The 20,466-nt window shown below is 52.7% G+C and overlaps 2 protein-coding genes across 3 annotated transcripts; both read left to right on the forward strand.

Moving 5' to 3' along the window:
- The first annotated feature begins 486 nt into the window (after positions 1-486).
- On the forward strand, positions 487-2,459 carry TMEM86B (transmembrane protein 86B). Of its 2 annotated transcripts, none has more exons than XM_032612921.1 (3): positions 487-627; positions 954-1,197; positions 1,869-2,459. In XM_032612921.1, the coding sequence occupies exons 1-3, from the start codon at positions 544-546 to the stop codon at positions 2,249-2,251; spliced, it is 711 nt and encodes a 236-aa protein (XP_032468812.1). In that variant the 5' UTR covers positions 487-543; the 3' UTR covers positions 2,252-2,459. The 2 variants fall into 2 exon arrangements, with proteins under 2 accessions (XP_032468812.1, XP_032468811.1); XM_032612920.1 differs by having other exon boundaries at positions 502-627; positions 951-1,197.
- Positions 2,460-5,082: 2,623 nt separating this feature from the next.
- PTPRH (protein tyrosine phosphatase receptor type H) lies at positions 5,083-18,722 on the forward strand. Its single transcript, XM_032613000.1, is given in 13 exon segments — positions 5,083-7,166; positions 7,168-7,237; positions 7,240-7,386; positions 8,873-8,951; positions 9,053-9,100; positions 14,575-14,662; positions 15,332-15,419; positions 15,685-15,761; positions 15,859-15,993; positions 16,359-16,469; positions 16,675-16,832; positions 17,882-18,020; positions 18,128-18,722. Coding segments are annotated over 13 exon segments (1,356 nt in total). The 5' UTR covers positions 5,083-7,076; the 3' UTR covers positions 18,254-18,722.
- The last annotated feature ends 1,744 nt before the right edge of the window (positions 18,723-20,466 follow it).

Consider the following 20,466-nt stretch of genomic DNA (forward strand, 5'->3'; position numbering starts at 1 on the left):
TGTCTTCCAACGGAAAGGTAAAGAACATACCAGGTGCGCTGGCGGACATGTGCGGGAAGCCTTCCCTGGAGCTGAGGGCTGGCACGGCCTCCTGGTTCAGCTCCTTCCCGTTGGTTCAGCAGGCGTTTGTGGTGGGCACTCCTGAGGGAAGGCCAAGGCCGAGGACGGTGAGGGGAGGAGGGAGTCTCCCGACCTGTCCCTGGGCTCTGGTCCCCTGCCCTTCCCCCCAGCTCATGGAGGGGAGGGCGTTGAAATTCCGCACCCCATTCCCTTCTGACCTGCCAGGCACAGCACAGGGGGAGGGGCGTTGGCAGCCATGGCTCCCTAGGCAAGAGACGAAGCCAGGGGCAGGGGGCTGTGGAGAAGGAGAGACCCCTGGGTCCCAGTGGGCACTTTATCAGCGGGTGCCAGGCAGGGCCATCCCCAGGGTGGGGGCAGCCCCTCCCTGGGCCCTGTTATCAGTCCCAGAGTCCACAGGACGCTCCTCGGGTTAACGTGTAACCACACGCCATCCCCTCCACCCCCAAAGCCACTGGTGCCCACATGCAGGCCACTTTGGGTGGGTCACACGTTGACATGGACACCCGGGAAGAGGGGCTGCCTGGAAAACCTCGCTTTTCAGCTCAAGTGAGAGCCACGGAGTGTGGGGTGGGAGCTGGGCCTGGGCTCCTGGGAACCCACATGACCTGGAAGAATTGGGGGGCTGGGTTCTGTGGGGTTGGATGTCCTGGTCCCTGTGCAGCTGCCCCCCTACCCTGGACAGCATGGCTGGCGTCCCTGGGTGGGGGTGGGATGGAAGCCCTGACTCCCAGCTCCTGGCCATGTGGGGCCTGACCCCCAAAGGCTGGGAACTGGCTGAGACCAAGGCCAGGAGGGTTCTGGAGCCTGGTCCCAGGGCCTGGGGGCTGGGCTGAGTTCCAGTGGCTCAGCGGCTCCTTTGTCCCCCGAAGCAGCCGCATGTGGGCAGGTGGCTGAGCCCGTTCTTCCTCACCTGTGCTGTCTACTTTCTCCTCTGGAGCCCTGAGAACCAGCCGTCCTGGGTCGGTGCCCTGATCAAGTGCCTGCCCATCCTCTACCTGGTGGTGTTCCTGTGGACCGTGTACCCGGGCGGGAGCTATAGCTTGCTCCTGCAGGGGGCCCTTCTGTGCTCAGCTGTGGGGGACTCCTGCCTCGTCTGGCCTGAGGCCTTCCTCCATGGTGAGAGGGGCTGTGTTGTGTTGTCCCTTCTGGACCCCGGTGGGGGGGGTGTCCGGGGTGCAGGGGGCGACTCCCCAACAGAGCCCCTGCCAAGTGCTTGAGCCAGTTGGCGTGTAAAGGCACTGGGAAATGGACGGCAGTGAGGGAGACATACCCAAACCTTGGCCCCCGAGGAGCTCTCCTTCCATGAGGGCGTGGGCAGCATTACCTGAGGCTGTGTGAGTGTCCAGAGGTCACAGTCCTGAGTACGCTGGTCGAGGACAGCCTTGCCGAGAAGGTAAAGTCTTGAAGCGGGTGCAGGGTACCAGCCCGGTGCCCTTCCAGGGAAGGCCCTTCCAGGCAGAGGGGCAGCAAGTGCAGAAGCCCTGGGGTGGGTGTGCCTGTTGGGTGAAGCCGACTAGGGGCTGAGCAAGATGGGGTGTCAGTCAGTGGACAGTTCTGAGCAGAGTGAGGATGGAATGCAGTGCGCGTTTTTAGGTCATTCTGGCGCCAAGAGCAGGAGGAAAGAGGACCACCAAGGAGGCCAGCGTTGTAATCCTGGCAGATGGGGTGGTGTGGCCAGGGTGGGAGCTGGTGTTTGGGGAAGGCCCTTTTTCTCAGGCTCTGAGGGCAACGAGGTGATGCCAGGAAGCAGGGGTCTCAGCAGGCGCACCCACCCCTGTCTCCTCCAGGCATGGCTGCCTTCGCCGTGGCGCACCTGCTCTACCTCTGGGCCTTCGGCCTCACTCCCCTGAAGCCTGGCCTCCTGCTGCCTATTCTCCTGGCTTCCATCCCATATTATGGCCTCCTGCTTTGGCACCTCCCGCCTGACATGGTCCTGCCCCTGACGGCTTACTCCCTGGTCCTGGCCGTTATGCTGTGGCGTGGCTTGGCCAGGGGCGGGAGTACCTGCTGGGGCGCCCTGCTCTTCACGCTTTCAGATGCCGTGCTGGCCTGGAACCTCTTCGTCCATCCCCTGCCCCATGCCCACCTGGTGGTCATGGCCACCTATTATGCTGCCCAGATCCTCATCGCCCTGTCGGCCTTCCAGAGCCCCAGGCTCAAGTCCAACTGACCAGGGGCTGAGGCAGGCAGATGTCCACCCCCCTCCTCCCTCAAGGACCTGGGCCCCCAAGATCAGTGAGGCCAGAGAAACACCCTTGGGGGTGAGAGCCAGTCCCCCAGACTCCCATCTGCCGGTGCCAGTCTATCTGGAGGCACAGAACTGTTTCTGGCCCTGATCTGTTTTTCTGTTGCCTAAGTAAAGTGGGTGTTGAAATGGTGACATCTCCATTATTTGGGGAGGGGTGATCACAATAACGGCAAGTGGTTCGTTTTCCTTTTTTTTTTCCTCCCACAAAATTTACCATTTTAACCACTTCTAAGTGTATGACTTAGTGATGTTAAGTACATTCACAGTGTTGTGCCTTGAACACTTGCTGTGAGATCTACCCTTGGAACACGTTTTCACATGTACAACGCAATGTTGTTAACTATACCCACAGCAGATTCCCTGTGGACCAGTCTTGGTGCCCAGGACTTAGGGGATATGGAATAACCAATCGCCCCCCACCCCAGGCCCTTTGATGGTGGTGGGGATTCATTATGCTCATTGTACAGATGAGGATTTTATAGACTTGAGGCCAGGAGGAGACAGCTTGGTCAATGTATTAGTTTCCTGTGGCTGCTGTCACAAATTACCATAAACTGGGTGACTTAACAGATTTAATCTCTCACAGTTCTGGAGGCCAAAAGTCCAAAATCATGGTGTTGGTAGGGGTGCCCTCCCTCCAAAGCTCTAGGGGAGGGTCCTTCCTGCCTCTTCCAGCTCCTGGTGGCCCCGGCCACATTCACATGGTGTTCTCCCTCTGTGAGTCTGTCCTCTCCTGAGGACACCAGTTGTTGGATTTAGGGCCCACCCTAAATCCAGGATGATCTCATCTCAAGATCCCTAATTACATTTCCGAAGACGCTATTCCTAACTAACATCACATCCATAGGTGCTGGCTCTTAGGACTTGGGCATATCTCTTTGGGGGCCACAGTTCAACTGACGACAGTCACATACAGTACCAGGAGAGGAGAGGGTTGAGGAGATGAGGAAACTCAAGAAGAGACTTGGAGGAAGGGGTAGGTAGCAACACGGTGGGAATAGAGTACTAAATAAGAAAGAACCTGGGTATGGCCCTCGTCCTGGCTGTGACCTTGATAGCCCACTGCTCCTCTCTGGGCCTCAGGTTCTACATGTGAGGACAGAAAGCAGTCAGAGCTGCTCTCCAAACCCTGCTCAATTTCTACAGACATGATGTGCTTTTAGGGACTCTTACAGCAGAGAGGAGACTTCTACATTCATGATGTGATTTTTTTAGGGACTCTCATAGCAGAGAGGAGACTTCTACATCCATGATGTGATTTTTAGGGATTCTTAGAGCAGAGAGGAGACTTCTGCATCCATGATGTACTTTTGGGGACTCTTATAGCAGAGAGGAAACATCTACATTCATGATGTGATTTTTAGGGGCTCTTACAGCAGAGACAGGACTTCTACAAACATGGTATGCTTTTAGGGACTCTTATAGCAGAGAGGGAACTTATACACCCATGATGTGGTTTTTTAGGGACTCATATCAGAAAGGAGACTTATCCATGATGTGTTTTTAGGGACCTCCAGAGCCCACCCTTGGTTTCTAGTCCCTGCCTCACCTTCAGGCCAGGATCCCCACTCACCATAGAGGAAGGCCTCAGGCCAGAGGAGGCAGGTGTTCTGGGTGGGGGTGCCCTGCTCTTCACAATCTCAGATGCCACGTTGGCCTGGGATGCCTTCCTTCAGCCCCACACTCACTTGGTGGTCATGACCACGTCTTACACTGCCAAGGTCCTCATCACTCTGTCAGCCGTTAAGGGTGGGAGACTCATGACAGACTAACTGGTGGGTAAATGAAGTGAGCACCCTCTCCCCTCCTAAAGGGCCCCCCAGAACAACCTTCCACCCCAGGGAAACGTGCTAAAGGAGCAATATTTCCAGCCTCCATCTGTCTAAAGCCCATATTCTGTTTTTTAAATTGAGATATAGTTGATATAAAACATTGTGTACCTTTAAGGTGTACTGGTGTTGATTTGATGCATTGACACATCGCAGTATGATTATTACCCTGGTAATGTTAGCTGACATCTCTATGGCATCACATAACACCTATTTTTTTTTTTTTGTGGTGGGACCAATTAAGATCTAGTCTTTCAGCAACTTTGAAATTTATGATACAGCATTGTGGTCTGTAATCACTATATTGTGACCATGTTCTGTTTGAAGGCATTTATATCCAATTCCTGAAAACGATGTTATCGCAGCTTTATTGAGATACTCTTCATATATGTACCACCAACTGCCCACTCAAAGTGTGCATGGGGTTTTTAGTATTTTCACAGTTTTGCAGCTATCACCACAATCAGTCTTAGAGCATTTTCATCACCCCCAGAAGAGACCCCGTGCCTTTTACAAATCACCCATCCCCTCCAGCCCAAGGAAACCACTAGCATAATTCACTTTTTTTTTTTTTTTTTTGCTGCGCCGCGTGGCTTGCAGGATCCCCGACCAGGGATTGAAGCCGTGCCCTCGGCAGTGAAAGTGCAGGGTCCTAACCACTGGACTGCAAGACAATTCCCCATAATTCATCTCTAAATGTTGGTGTTTCCAATCATTTGGGTTGTTTCCAGTGTTTTTTTTCTTTTAATTTTTTTAAAATTGAAGTATAGTTGATTTACAATGTGTTAATTTCTGCTGTACAGCAAAGTGATTCAGTTATACATATACAAACATTATTTTTTAAATATTCTTTTTCATTATGGTTTATCCTAGGATACTGAATATAGTTCTCCAGGGACTTCCCTGGTGGTCCAGTGGTTAAGACTCCTCACTTACAATGCAGGGGGCGTGAGTTCCATCCCTGGTTGGGGAACCAAGATCCCCCATGCCCTGTGATGTGGCCAAATAACAAAAACAAACAAACAAAAAAACCCATCAAATATAGTTCTCTGTGCTGTACAATAGGACCTTGTTGTTTTGCCTTCTGTGTTTCATGATGATAAACAATTACTACTCTGCACTCAATTCCAGTGTGGGGCTTGCTCCCCTCACCAATAAGCCAATCTCCAACACCAGCTGGGCGTCCTACAAGTCAACTCAGTTCTGACACTATCCCACAGGTTAAGGACTCAGTCCTACAAGACTGCCACCTTTTACCCCCCACCCCCACTTCAGATTCCGGTCACAAGCCCAGGTTGTTAACCTGTGCTTCTGACCAACTGGCTATAAATCAGAGGTTCCCAAGACCCCCCTCCTCGGGTTGGATTAATTTGCTAGAGCGGCTCACAGAACTCAGAAAAACGTTTTGCTTACTAAAACACTGGTTTATTACAGAATGTAACTCAGGAACAGCCAGATGGAAGCACAGGCACAGGGCAAGGTGTGGGGAGAGGGCACGGAGCTTCCATGCCCTATCCAGAAAATGTTCCTCTCCCCAATCTCCACGTGTTCACCAACCCCGCAGGCTAACTATAGATTGAGACTAGGCTGGGACCGGGTGGCCTAACCCCTACTTCAAGGTCACTCCCTCCAGTCCCATTTCCACCCGGCGCTCTGGCCACACAGAAATCCCCCCAGATTACCCCCAGCCCCTCCTCCCTCTTAGCCCTGACATGGGCTCTCCCCTCTGCCTGTGATGACTTCCCAATGCAGTTCTTCACTTGACCAAACCCTGCTCTTGTACGAAGACTCAGCCCCAGTGTCACCTCCCACTAAGGGACAGATGCTTCCTCGGTGCTCTCACCATTGTAGCCCACTTCATGTCACTCTGCGGTTACCATCCCGGTCTGCCTCCTCACCACAGTGTAAGCTTGGCCAGGGCTGGAAGAGGCTGTTTGCCCTTGGAGTCCCTGGTGTTGGTTGAGCCTGTGGTCCTGCCTGTAGGAAGCCATAGGTGTTGGGAAAACACCTGCAGGCAGGCAGGGAATTGCTTCAAGATGGTGAATGAACACGGCTTCAGTTTTTGAACCACACAAGGAGAGGAAAGCGTGGAGCAGAGAGACTGATGTCCACTGAGCAGCAAAAACAGTGAGAAACTCCTGGGAAGATTGAAGGGGATTGTGAGCTGGGTGGTGGAGGGGTGGACAGGGTTGGCAGCTGGAGCGGGCTAGAAAGAGGATAGCCACGGAGTCTGTAAAAAGAGAGTTTTGCCCCTCCTGGGGGCAGGCCCCACAGAACTGAAAACATACAATGTTTTCGTACATACAACTGAAAACATACAATTCAAGCAACATTATTTTTAACAGCCAAAAAGGTGGAAACCCAAATGTCCATCAGCTGGTGAATGGAGAAACAAATTGTCATCTATCCACAGAGTGGAATATTATTCAGCGACGAAAAGGAATGGAATATGGACTTTGGATGATTATCATTGTGTTCATCAATGGTAACCTGTACATTTTGGGGATGTTGACAGTGGGGGAGGTTATGCATGATGGGGGCAGAGGGTGTATGGGAAATCCCTGTACCTTCTACTCGGTTTTGCTGTGAACCTAAAAGTTGTGGTGAAAATAACTATGTCACGGGCCAGCAAACGTTTCCTGTAAAGGTCCAGGTAGTAACTTAGATCAGACCTGGGAGCAATGAAGGTGAGTGGACTCCAAATCCCATCAGGCCATGGGGTCATGACTTCATGAGCTGCAGTGACACAGAGAGTCCAAGTGCTCATGGGAGTTGTAGTTTAAGGGGGCATGTCTATTTGGGGACAACAGATAATGAGGGACGAAGAGGTATTTTGATTTAGGGGAAGGAAGGGATAAGCTATTTCTCAGAGAACTGGCCTGACTGGTGAGGAGTGGGGAGTTGGAAAGCCCCCCTGGATGGAGCCTACTTATTTCTCTTGTCCCCTCCACCCAGCCCTGGACCCCGTCACCATCACCTCCTGTATCAGCACCTCAGGGGGTGGGGGGGCACAGAGTCACCCTCACCTAGTCCTGCCCCCTGGGAGGCTATGAGGCCTTTGAGTTGGAGGTGGGCGGGCAGCGGGACTCCAGGACAGCTCCTCTTGTGGGAGAGACGTGTGGGTGTCGGGACTTAGGCCGGCTCAGTCTTACTCAGCCACCATCACGACCGTCTGGGAAGGAATGAGGGCCCAGTCTGCCTCCGTGACCTGCCACACCGAGAGCGCAGGTGAGCAGAGCCCCACGGGGACAGAGAGCTATTGATACAATGACATTCTCTCCAGACCCCTTCACACCCTGTTATGAGACAGTCTCACCAACCCATGGAGTCCTTTTTGTTTGTGTTTTATTTCCTGCTTTCTTTTAAACAGCTCTATTGAGTTGTAATTCCTATAACATACAACAGTTCACCCACTGAAAGTGTACAGCTCACTGACTTCTAGTATATTTGCAACCATTATTACCAGCAATTTTAGAATATTTTCATTAACCCATAAAGAAAAGTCATCTCCTTAAGCCATCACCCCCTAATTTCCCCAATCCCCCACCAACCAGCCATTGGCAATCTCTAATCTGCTTCTGTCTCCATAGATGTGCCTCTTTTAGAGCTTTCCTAAAAATACAATCACACAATATGTGGTCCTCTTTGACTGGCTTCTCTCACTTAGTATAATGTTTTTAAGGTTCATCCACTGTTCTAGTGTGTATCAGTGCTTCATTACTTTTTATTGCCAAAATAAGATTTCATTGTGTGGATAGACCACATTTTGTGTATCCATCTGTTTGATGGATCTGTTGGGCCATTTCTACTTTTTGGCTATTATGAGTAATGCTCTTGAACATTCGTGTGCAGGTTTCCATGTGGACGTATGTCTTCATTTTTCTTGGGTGTATACCCAGGAGTGGAATTGTTAGATCACATGGTAAGTCCGTGTTTAATCTTTTGAAGAACTGCCAAATTTTTTTCCAACACTGCCGCACCATTTTTCACCCACCAGTGGGGTATTTGAAGAAGTTTGAACCTCACACTCAGGAAATCTTTGATCATGTACCATTGACCATGGTCATGGGCCTCCCTGGGCCCTGTCAACCATTTCCTAGGAATGAAAGCCTCTTATGAGATGGGGTCTCTGATCTGGAGACACTGGAGTTTGGTGTACTGATAAATGGATGCTGTTCCAAACTGGGCTCAGTGGGTCCCACTGTCCAGGATTCTCTGGTTTAGCAAGAAGGGTCTCTGAGAAGACAGGTTCCTCTTGGATCCTGGACTGGATCACTCTTTCTGATGGGGAGGGGAGGCTGCCCTGGGCATTGTAAGATGCTGTAAGCAGCATCCCCGGCCTCCAGCCACTAGATGCCAGTGGCACCACCATCGCAGCTGTAACAACCAGAAGCGTCTCCAGTCATTGCCGGATGTCAGCTGGAGGGCAAAATCGCCCTCTCTGAGAACGACTAGTCTAGGCCAAATTGGGGAAGAGTCACTCTCTAACAACCAGGTCACTTGAGAAAGTGATGCCTTTGGATCAGGCTCCTCGGGAAGTGCGGACCTAAAGGGGAAGAGGTTGGGCGGGAGGTAGGGCTCCATCCAGAAGCTTTCTCCTTTCCCTTCTCTGCCCTCGAAGCTACCCTCTAGACCCTCTGACAGAGGTAGGGGAGATGAGACAGCAGGAGAGCAGACCTAGGCTCTCACAGCCCACCACGCCTCCTTCTCCCAGGGGCCATCGTGGGAGCCATAGTCAGTCCCCTTCTGTTTCTCATCCTGGTGGGCCTGCTGGTTTTCTTCCCAAAGAGGAGGTGAGACTTGGCGCAGGGCTCATCGGGCGCCAGGAGGGAGGGGGCCTGGGGAAAGATGGGGATCCGTGGTTCTGGCCTCACTCCGCATGTCCTTTTCCCAGGCATGAGAAGAGTGAGAAGAAACCAGCACCCAGGGATCTGGTGTTCAGGTGAGTGGGTTTGGGGAGCATTCAAAAGACTCACTGTCAGGTCAAATCCAGCTGGTCACTGTATAGGTCAGAGGGCAGGGCCAAGGAACCCACCCACACCAGCCTCAGGTCCCCACTGCGGCAGGGATCGCAATGCCTTCACCGCTGCCCGCTCCCTAAGCTGTGGCTGTGAAATCTCTTTCAGTCTCAGTCCTGGGACTTCCATTCATTTATCCAAAAAGACATTCACTGAACCCCTGTTAAGTGTCAGGCACTGTTTTAGGTGCCGAGGAAACTGGCTGAAACAAAGATTCCTGCCCTTGTGGAGCTTACATTCTAGCACAAGCAGCCATTAATAAACAAGATGATTAGGAATTCCCTGGCGGTCCACTTGTTACGACTCCACGCTTCCACTGCAGGGGGCATGGGTTCAATCCCTGGTCGGGGAAACTAAGATCCTGCAAGCCGCGCAGCGCGGCCAAAACAAACAAACACACAAAAAACAAAACCAAGATGATAAAGAACGTGATGCTTACTTGGAGACAAATAAAGCAAGAGGTGGAGGCAGGAAGGGTGGAGGAATATTTTAAATAGAGTGTCCAGGAGAGGCCTTACTAAGAAGATGACTGAGACGAAGTCATTTGAGGACAGACCTGAAGCAAGTGAGGGCAAGAGTCCTGTGCCCATCTGGGGAAAAGGCATTCCAGGCGGGGAGATCAGCAAGTGCGATGGCCCCGAGGCAGGCACAGGCTTGGCGTGTTTGGAGAACGTGGTGTGTCTCTGAGACTGAGCAGAGTGGATGAGGCGGGGTGGGGGTGGGGGTGGGGTAGGAAAGGAGGATCGGAGATCTACCAGGTGGGATCAGATCAGGTTGGGCCTTGTAGATGATAGTGGGGACTTTGGTTTTATCCTGAGATGGGAGGTTTTGGAGGTTTTCAATAGACCTGTGACACAGTCTCACATTTTTATGAAGCAAAGGCAAAAGTAGGGAAGCAAAGGAAGACGTCTGTATATAATCCAGATGTCTGTTATGTCTTGGAGCAGGAAACAGTTAGAGGGAATCAGATTCAAGATGCCGTTTGAGTGTTTGAAGAGCAGACCTGGTTAAAGAATGGATGTATGGTGTGGGATTCAGAGAGGGCTCAAGAGTGAACCCAAGGAATTCAGCCTGAGCCCCAGGGAGGCTGGAATGGCCATTACTTGAGACAGAATGACTGTGCGGGGTGCAGGTGTGGGGGAAAGTATCAGGAGCTCAGTGGTGGACACACTGATTCGAGGATGCTTGTCAGACATGTGAGTGAAAGCGCTGAATGGGCTGTTGGATACAGAGTTCCGTGGTTCAGAAAAACGTTTGTGCAGATGTCTTCATCACTCTGAGTCCCCTTTAGGTTGGGTCAATCATCAAATCTCTATGTCAGAATGATCCCCAGGGATCAATAGAGGAGAGATAGACCAGGGAGTTAAGGGATGTTGCGAAACCAGGTGAGACGGCCTGGGTGTAAAAGAAAGAGGCATAAACTGAGGGCGTGGCCATCAGAGGCAGGGGCTTGAGGGAGAGTAAATACGATGGTGTCCAGTTTCTCCTTCGCCATAGAATCTGTCCTGGCCAGCGTCCCACCCCACTCACCCTGTGACCTCTCCCCTCCTTACCCTGTGTCCATTATATGGCATCTGCAACAAATGACTGCACCCATTGGATTCCAAGTCTGGCCCCACCTGTATGCTGAGCATCTTGCCCTCCTCAACCTCAATGTGCGTGTTTGGATGTCCCAGCGATGACCCTCGAGGGCACACAGGTGGAGATTCCAGGAGGCAGGTGGGAAAACAGCTCTGAAGCTCGGGAGGGGGAGAAGTAGGGACTGGCAATGGAGATTCAAAAATCACAGATGAATGGATGGAAAGCGAAGCTAAGGAAATGGACAAACCCCATAAGAAGTGTGTGTCCAGTGAGAAAGGGGGGATTGAAGATGGGCTTCTGGGGATGCCCACCTTTTAGGATGGGCAGAGGACAGGGGCCCACCAAGGAGATGGAGAAGCAGCAGTCAGAGAGACGGTGATGGTGCAAACCAGGAGAGGGTGTTCAGGAAGAGGGTGGATCGGGAAGAAGGGAAGGCGCGGTCAAAGGTGCGAAATGCTGCTGAGCACCGAGAGGTGGCCTTTGGAATTGGTGATAAGGAGGCAAATAAGATAGGGGACTTTGAAAAAAGTCCTTCTTCCCCTGTAGTCTGGTGGAGACACCAGGCCATGGTGAAGGGTGGGAAGGAAGCAGAGAAAACTGGTCGGTGTGAGAAGTTTGAATGTGAAGGTGTGTTTTCATAGGTCGTCTTATTGTTTAGGTGTGATAAGGCCAGTGGATCCAGAGACAGACACCACTGAAAGATAGTTCATTACAATCACAGATCCCAGGAGAGGGATTACACGTTACACCAAGCAAGGCCATGCAGAGAAGCACCAGGGTCAGCTGGGAGGTCGGGGAACACCTGAGGAAGAGGCTTTACTGTGGTTTCTGCAGCAAGAAGTGGGCAATCCAAGGCAAACGGGTTTAGTTTGAATCATTTCAGTGGACTCTGTCCCCTGTTCCTGGCGGGGATTCCAGCAGATGAATCCCCAAAGGGGAGGTGGTGAGGGTGTGGATTTAATCAGCTTCTCAAGAAGGAGAACTGGGGAAATGCCTGGCGGTCCAGTGGTCAAGATTCCAGGCTTTCACTGCTAGGCCCGGGTTCAATCGCTGGTCGGGTATCTCCCACAAGCCACGCAGCATGGCCAAATAAATAAACAAAACTGTAAAAAAAAAAAAAAAAAAAATACCAGTCACGCAAAAAAGAAGAAGGTAAATTGACGAACCTCCAACCAGGGTATCAAAACTGAGTCAAGACTGTATATATCACATCGTATGAATAACACTATACTACAAGGGGAAGAGAGACAAAGAGCTGGAGCTGGAGCCACAGGAGGTCAAAGGATTCTTTCTTTAATACAGAAGAAAGATTAGCATGTTTACACACAAAAGGGAAAGAGGAGAGGGGAGAGATACAGCAGAGAGGGAAGAACCATGGCTAGAGAGGGCCACAGGGAATTGGGGCCCAGAGAAGGGCAGTGGTCCTAAGTGGGAGAAGAAATACCCTTTCCTTTTTTTTGAGTCAAAACAAATTTTGATTGTGGTTAAAAAAAAAAAACAACCTCCAGATAACAAATTTACCACCTCAGCCATTTTTACGTGTGCATTTCAGTGGCATTAAGTCCATTCACGTTGTTGTGCAACCATCACCACGTCCATCCATAGAACTCTTTTTTTAAAAAACTTATTTATTTATTTATTTATTTTGGTCACGCCACATGGCTTGTGGGATCTTAGTTCCCCGACCAGAGATTGAACCCACACCCTCAGCAGTGAAATCGCGGAGTCCTAACCACTGGACCGCCAGGGGATTCCCCGTAGAACTCTCTTCATCCTGCAAAACTGAAACTCTGTACACATCAAACACTAACTCCCCATTTCCCCCATCTCCCAGCCCCTGGAAACCACCCTTCTACTTTCTGGTTGTCTGAATTTGATGACTGCCTCATATAGGTGGAATCGTATTTGTCCTTTTTGTTTGTTTGTTTTTTTGTCTGTTTGTTTTTGCGGTAAGCGGGCCTCTTACTCTTGTGGCCTCTCCCGTTGCGGAGCACAGGCTCCGGACGCGCAGGCTCAGCGGCCATGGCTCACGGGCCCAGCCGCTCCACGGCATGTGGGATATTCCCGGACCGGGGCACGAACCCGTGTCCCCTGCATCGGCAGGCGGACTCTCAACCACTGCGCCACCCGGGAAGCCCGTATTTGTCCTTTTATGTGTCCTCTTGTGACTGGCTCATTTCACTCAGCATAATGCCCTCCAGGTTCATCCATGTTGTTGTATGTGTCAGAATTTCCTTCCTTCCTTAGGAAGAATAATATTCTATTGTATGGTTAGACCACATCTTCTTTATCCATTCATCTATCAATGGGCACTTGGTTTGCTTCCTCTTTTTAGCTACTGTGAATAATGCTGCTATGAACATGGGTGTACAAATATCTGAGACCTTGCTTTCAATTCTTTTGGATATGTACCTACAAATGGAATTGATGAATCAGAAACAGCATCACTAACTTGAAAAGATATCTGCACTCCCATGTTCATAGTAGCATTACCCACAATAGCCAAGATATGGAAACAACCTAAGTGTCTATCAACGGATGACTGAATAAAGAAGGTGTAATATAGGGCTTCCCTGGTGGCGCAGTGGTTAAGAATCCACCTGCCAATGCAGGGGAGACGGGTTCAAGCCCTGGTCCAGGAAGATCCCACATACCATGGAGCAACTAAGCCCGTGCGCCACAACTACTGAAGCCCGTGTGCCTAGAGCCTGTGCTCCGCCACAAGAGAAGCCATTGCAATGAGGAGCCCTCGCACCGCAACGAAGAGTAGCCTCCGCTCACTGCAGCTAGAGAAAGCCCATTCACAGCGACAAAAGACCCAACGCAGCCGAAATAAATAAATAAATTTTTAAAGGTGTAATATACGTATAGAATGGAATATTATTCAGCCGTAGAAAAAGAATGAAGTAATGCCATTTGTGGCAACATGGCTGGACCTTGAGGGCATTATGCTAAGTGAGATAAGTCAGACAGAGAAAGACAAATACTGTATGAGATAACACTTATACAGTAAGCCCCTTACACACAAATGAGTTCCGTTCCAAGACTGTGTTCATAAGTCAATCAAAGTTAGCCTAGGTACCCAACTAACACCATTGGCTATATAGTACTGTACTGTAATAGGTTTATGATACTTTTCACACAAATAATACATGAAAACAAGCAAACACAAAAAATAAAACATTTTTAATTTTACAGAACAGTACCTTGAAAAGTACAGTAGTACAGTATAATAGCTGGCATACAGGGGCTGGCACTGAGTGAACAGGAAAGAAGGGTTACTGACTGGAGGAGGGAGAGGAGGTGGGAGATGGCAGAGCTGAAGGATCCTCAGCCATAGGAGACGGAGGGCAAGCTGCAATGTCACGCCTGATGTGATTGGACATGCGGACGCACATTCGCGTCTTTGAAAGTTCACAACTTGAAGTTTCGTATGCAGGGGACTTCCTGTGTGTGGACTCTAAAAAAAAAAAAAACTCGAGAGAATTCCCTGGGGGTCCAGTGGTTAGGATTCAGTGCTTTCACTTCCAGGGTCCCGGATTCGATCCCTGGTCGGGGAACTAAGATCCCACAAACGGTGCGACGTGGCCAAAATTTAAAAATTAAAAAAACCTCGAACTCGTAGATACACAGAACAGGCTGGTGGTTACTAGAGGCAGAGGGTGAAATGGGTGAAGGTGATCAAAGGTACAAACTTCCAGTTATAAGATAAATAAGTCCTGGGGAAGTAAAAAAAAGAAAACAAAACACAAAATCCTTTTCTTTTATCCCAAGCACACAAGGTTAAAGGAGGTTGTGTGCCCCTCTTCCCCCACAGCTTCCCAGGGGACGTCCTGGCTGAAGACTTGGCTAACCACGTCAGGAAACACGAGGACAGCGGCTGTGGCTTTGCTGAGGAGTATCAGGTCGGGTGAGAACAGAGGGAGCCGAGCTGAGCCCCACGTGCCCACGGAGACCTTTCCACCCCTTTGGGATTGAACAGAAGCAGGGATACATACTTGGTTGGCTCATACAGAAATTCTCAGCCATGATTATCCACCTTCTTGACTCACTGAACTCTTACTGTAGTGTTGGTTGGATGGGTTAATCCTAAAGCAACACCTTGGTTTTCCCCTGACCCCTCCTCTCTCACCTACCTCTCCAGTCCCCATCCTCCTGCCCTTCCTCCAAAATGCGCCCCCCCCGGGGATGGTGCACACACTCGTCCTATTTCTTTCTTTCTTTTTTTAAAAATAAATTTATTTATTTATTTATTTTTGGCTGCGTTCGGTCTTCGTTGCTGTGCGCAGGCTTTTTCTAGTTATGGCTCATGGGCTTAGTTGCTCCACGGCACATGGGATCTTCCCAAACCAGGGCTCGAATCTGTGTCCGCTGCATTGGCAGGCAGATTCTTAACCACTGCGCCACCAGGGAAGTCCTACTTGTCCTATTTCTGTAGGTGCTACAGAATTCCAGGGTGTAAGGGGTGAGTGGGGTGGCACTTAGGAAGGCGGAGGGAGCAACGCGGGTATCCCTAGGGGAGGGCAGAGAAAATCCAGCATCTGTGCACCCTCCCCTCACTTCGGCCCGAGCAGCCGGCCCTGGAGGACCACAGCCAGTCCCAGACGGTGGCCTCAGCTCCGGAGAACAGCGCCAAGAACCGTTACAGAAACGTGCTGCCCTGTGAGTCACGAGCCTCTGCTGACTTTGTTCTCAGCCGTGACTTTGTCAACATCCCAGGCCTGACCCTTGCCCCTTATTACCCGTGAGGGACAAAGCTCTTGCCCCCGTGAGCTGAGAAACCCCAGCCCGGCTCCTCCCGCCCGAGGTCCCTCAGACCCTCTCCCAGCTCCCCTTGTCTGTGTGCAGCGTGACGTGTCGGCGTGACCTCTGTCCCCGGGTCTCCCACCCTGCCCCCTGCATCGCTAATGCCGGCCTCTTCCCCTAGATGACTGGTCCCATGTGCCCCTGACGCCCCTCCCTGGGGAGCCGGGCTCTGAGTACATCAACGCCAGCTGCATCCCTGTAAGGCTGCGGTTGGGAGCCAGGAGGATGCTGAATGAGCCTCGGAAGACGAGGGCCAGATGAGGCGGGATGTGACCTACCTGTTTTCCTCAACCAGGGTCTCTGGAGCCTCCGGGAGTTCATTGCAGTCCAGGGCCCCCTTCCCCACACTGTGGGCGACTTCTGGCGCCTGGTGTAGGGGCAGTGGAGCCCCACACTGCTCATACTGACCAACTGCGTGGAGTCTGCCCAGGTGAGAGGACACCTGGGTCCTGGGTGCTGACCCCTAAGCTCCAGCCCGTGACCCTGCCCCAGACACTGATCCCAGGGTAGACCTTGACTTAGACCTCACTGATTCCCTCCATCACAGCCCCAACTTTCCTGTCTCCCCCAGTCCACCCATTTGTCCACTTACAGGGTGAAGCTGATCTCAAGGACCTTGTGAAAGAGGAGTCCTCCCGGCTGGGATGAATCTACACCTGGCTGCCTGTGGGTCCTGCCTTGTCACCAGAGCAGGGGGGATTCCCTGGCACTGAATACAAGAGCACCCTGCGGAGGGGCACCAGGGAAGGTGCTCTGGGGCCTCCTGTACTCTGACCCGCCCCAGTCTTCCCCCAGGTGAAGTGTGAGCATTACTGGCCTCTAGATGCCCAGCCCTGCACCCATGTGACCCTGGTGGGTGAGGAGGTGATGGAGAACTGGACAATACGAAACCTGAAGCTCTGGCATGTAAGCCCCCATCCCACTCCTTCAGCCCCACCTTGACCCTCAGTTCATCCCCCGTGATATTCCAGGCAGTCCCCTCCCCAGAGCTCCCCATGAAGTCTAAGCTTCCGCCACTCCCGCAAGAGACCACAATGTGCCCCAGGGATGTCCCCACCGGTCAGAAACCAGCCCCCGGGTCCTGAGCGCCCCCCAACTCCCCTCCGTCTAGATGCAAGAGCAGAAGACTTTATCTGTGCGTCAGTTCCACTATGTGACCTGGCCAGACCATGGCCTCCCCCACTCCCCAGACCCCTTGCTGGCCTTCTGGAAGATGCTCCGGCAGTGGCTGGACCAGACCGTGGTGGGAGGCCCCCCCATTGTACACTGCCCATGAGGACCAGCTAGAGCCCTCTGTCTGTGAGGAAACCGCCCCCTTGGGGCTCAGAAACCAGGGTTCTCTGGGTCCTTAGGAACTTCTAGAGGAGGTGGAGGAGATGGGGAGGGCAGAAGGTGAAGGGGCAGTGATGCAGGTCAAGAATGATGATAAAGGTGAAGAGGTGGGAAAGAAAGAAAAAGAGGTAAAGGAGGAGGCATGCATGGGGAGAAGGAGGGAAGAGGGGTGAAGAGCAGGAGGGAGAGGCAGCCAAAGGTTTTAAGAAACATTTAAAACAGCTCCTTGGGGGCTTCCCTGGTGGTCCAGTGGCTAGGACACAGCACTTTCACTGTCGAGGGCCCAGATCCCACAAGCTTCACAGCGCGGCCAAAAAAAAATTTTTTTTAATGAAAAATAAAATAAAACGGTCATTTTCATGTTTAAAAAAATTTTTTTTTTTTTTTTTTTGCGATATGCAGGCCTCTCACTGCCGTGGCCTTTTCCACTGCAGAGCACAGGCTTCGGCCGCGCAGGCTCAGCGGCCGTGGCTCATGGGCCCAGCTGCTCCACGGCATGTGGCATCTTCCTGGACCGGGGCACGAACCCGTGTCCCCTGCATTGGTAGGCGGACTCTCAACCACTGCGTCACCAGGGAAGCCCTAAAATTTTTTTTTAAATGACAAGCTTGGGAGCTCATCTTCCCGTGTATGAACCCTAGCTCTGTCACTTACTAGCTGAGTGGCCTGGGACAATCGACTTCACCTCACGCAGCCTCCATTGCCCCGTCTGTAAAATGGGCACGCTCAACTAATGGTTCCTACCTCTTAGGAGTGGGAGGAGTGAAAAAAGCACGTAAGGCACCTGGAACAGGGCCTAGCAGGTAGATAGAACACAGAGCATAGTCATTTGTTATTACTTCCTACTTAATGAAGTAACCCCCACTTAACACTGTAGCCTCCAGAATAGTCTCACTGAATACCCTGACCCCTGGGTGCTCCGAACACAGATCCCTCCAGTCAGCTGAGACTCCCCCTCCCGTGGTCTGACCCTTCTTGTCCCCGCCTAGCACTGGCGTGGGCCGCTCGGGCACCCTCATTGCCCCGGATGTCCTGCTGCGGCAGCTGGAGAGTGAGGGTCTCATGGGACCCTTCAGCTACATGATGGAGATGTGAGAAAGCCGGCCACATATGGTGCAGACTGAGGTGATGGGGATCCTCGGGCACAGGGTGGGTGTGGTGTGGTGGGGCCCCAGAGGAAAGCAGGCCGAGGCTCAGTAGCACACCCTTACCTGCCCATGCTCTGTCCCCAGGCCCAGTATGTGTTCCTGTACCAGTGCATCCTTAGGTTTCTGCAACAGTCATCCCCAGTGCCCGCTGAGAAGGGGCCCACCTATGAGAACCTGCTTTTTGAGAATGTAGCTCCTACAGAGGCCTAAGCTGCGGGAGGGCTGAGACCCCAGCCCATCTAGACTCAAATTCTGCATCCCTACTTCACCCCAGATACCTGGACCCCTGGGACAGCAGAGGGCTGGGGTCCCACACTCCCGGGCCCTGCAGGAAGAGGGGGCTGGCAGCCTAAATTCCTGCTTTCCAGAGGGGGAGAGAGGTCAGGTGGGAGCCCAGATCCTGGATTTCCAGTTCCTTGAAGAAGGAGAGGGATGGGATCTAGGATTTCCTTGTTGCTTTTTGAGGGAGGAAGAGGCTGCAGGGTCTCAAGGAAACAAGCTGATTTCTGAGGAAGAAAGGAAGTAACGAGGGTCCAGAATTGTGGCCACCCAAGGTGCGAGGGCAGGCCAGGCAGGATCCTGCCCGTATTTTACTCCAGAAACTGAATCATCAACCTTCGAGGATCTGAGGTTTCCCTGCACCCCACTGCCTGTACATATTTTTTCTTTTATCCCATAATTTATTAAATCACTATGCTCCCCAGAGACACTTGCCCCATTGGATTTCTGGGTCTGGAAATAATATTGGGGTGGGTTCCTGACGTTTAAGTACTGAGGCCAATGTCCTAGGGAGGAAACTAGAGGGACTCACAATTTGCACCTGAAAAATGTAGGTTTGGACAGTTGAGTCTCTCCGAGAAGACTGTAGGTCTAGGGTCTGGGCAGTGTGGACTCGCTTCGCTGGAGCTGGGAGCATGGGGGCTTGCCTTCTGGGCACGGCCTTAGGGGAACTTAGAGGGTGGAGTGAAGTCTGTATCGGATTTGCTGGAGAATTTCACGCTTAGTCTCCTGTCTGGATATCTGAATAGCTGGGTCTCCGGAGAGGGTCTTCTGGGTCCTAGAACCCGATATCCTGGAGCCTGGTTCTATGGACAGCCCCGGGGTCTGGGGTGGGGAGAAGGGGTCTGTATGCCCGGTGGCTGGACTAGAAGGCAGAGAATCCTTGGGACCAGGATAAATATCCGTGGGCGCCCTGGTGGTTCCAGGCTGGGGCGGGACGAGGGCCGGGGCGGGGTTCTCCACCTTCCAAACACGCACGCGCGCACACACATACACACTCTCAGTCTTTCTCTCACACACATATACACGCTCACACACACGCACACGGGCACATACACACCCCGGGCCGGCTCCGTTCGGCTGAGCCCCCGCCCCACAGCGCTCCGCGATCAGCACCCAGGACAGCGCCAGCCACACGCGTGCGGGGGCGGGGTCCGGGCGGGGCCGGCGCCTCGGTATCTCTCGGGAGGGTCCTGTCTAGCCACCGAGCAGGTAGGAGCCACTGGAACCCCCTCCCTAAGCCCCATCCTCATTTCCATCCCTAGAGAGATGGTGTGTGTATGTGCGCGCGCGCGTGTGTGTGGTGGCGGGGACACTGGGAGAGACCAGCAGATGGAGTGGGAGGGCTGGAGCCTGAAATGGGGAGAATGGGATTTAGAGACAGGTGTGGAGACAAAGAGCCAGAGGGAAGGGAGGAGCAGGCAGTGGAAGAGGGTGCGAGACCCCGGTAGACTGAGATCGGACAACAGGCAGAGGCCAGACAACCCAGACGGAGGAGCGGCGAGAAGCCGACGGGGAGACGGACCTCGATGTGGGGTCGAGAGAGGAATGGAGGCCGAGGCGGTCACGAGGACAGGTGTGAAGACAGAGCTCAGGGTGCGCGGAAGAGACAAACAGGCTGAAAAGGATGTGGGGGCCCAGCCAAGGCAGCAGGGCAGCCGCCCGCCCCTCACATTCCCCGCAAGAGTGGGAGAGGGAGGGCAGCCTGAGTCTTCACTCCCAGGGCCAGATGTGGAGGGAGGAGCCAGCCTTGGGCGCGTGGACAGACGCACGGGCAAGGCCGCGTCCTCCCCATCTTCGCTTGTCAGGGGTATCCGGGTCTGAGGTCCCAGGTGGGACGGGGAACCGAACAGGCTTGCGCCTCTGGGACTCGGCTTCTGTGCGTCAGCCCCGCCCGTTGTCCTGGCAACAGGCCGTTGCCGGGGCAACCAGCGCTACCTTCACCCCGCCCTCTTGGAGCCAGCCGTTGCTCTGGGCAACCCGGTGCGCCGGTTCCCACGCCCGCCCTCGCCCACTTCCGGTTCAGGCCCCGGGGAAGGGCAAGGAAGGGACAGAAGTCAGCGGGATTGGATTCCTGGAGGCCTTGGAGGGAGGGGGCGTCCCTTGGGATGAGACTTGGTCCTGGAATCCACCCCCAGCCCTCG

Source organism: Phocoena sinus, chromosome 19 (genome assembly GCF_008692025.1).
Source record: "Phocoena sinus isolate mPhoSin1 chromosome 19, mPhoSin1.pri, whole genome shotgun sequence".
Taxonomy (NCBI): domain Eukaryota; kingdom Metazoa; phylum Chordata; class Mammalia; order Artiodactyla; family Phocoenidae; genus Phocoena; species Phocoena sinus.

Bases quoted from the DNA above. Each gene is read 5' to 3' on its own strand.
- TMEM86B (XM_032612920.1), top strand. From the start codon at position 544: ATGCAGGCCACTTTGGGTGGGTCACACGTTGACATGGACACCCGGGAA. The intron at 628-950 runs GTGAGAGCCACG...TGTCCCCCGAAG, and splicing joins AACCTCGCTTTTCAGCTCAA to CAGCCGCATGTGGGCAGGTG. The intron at 1,198-1,868 runs GTGAGAGGGGCT...TGTCTCCTCCAG, and splicing joins GCCTGAGGCCTTCCTCCATG to GCATGGCTGCCTTCGCCGTG.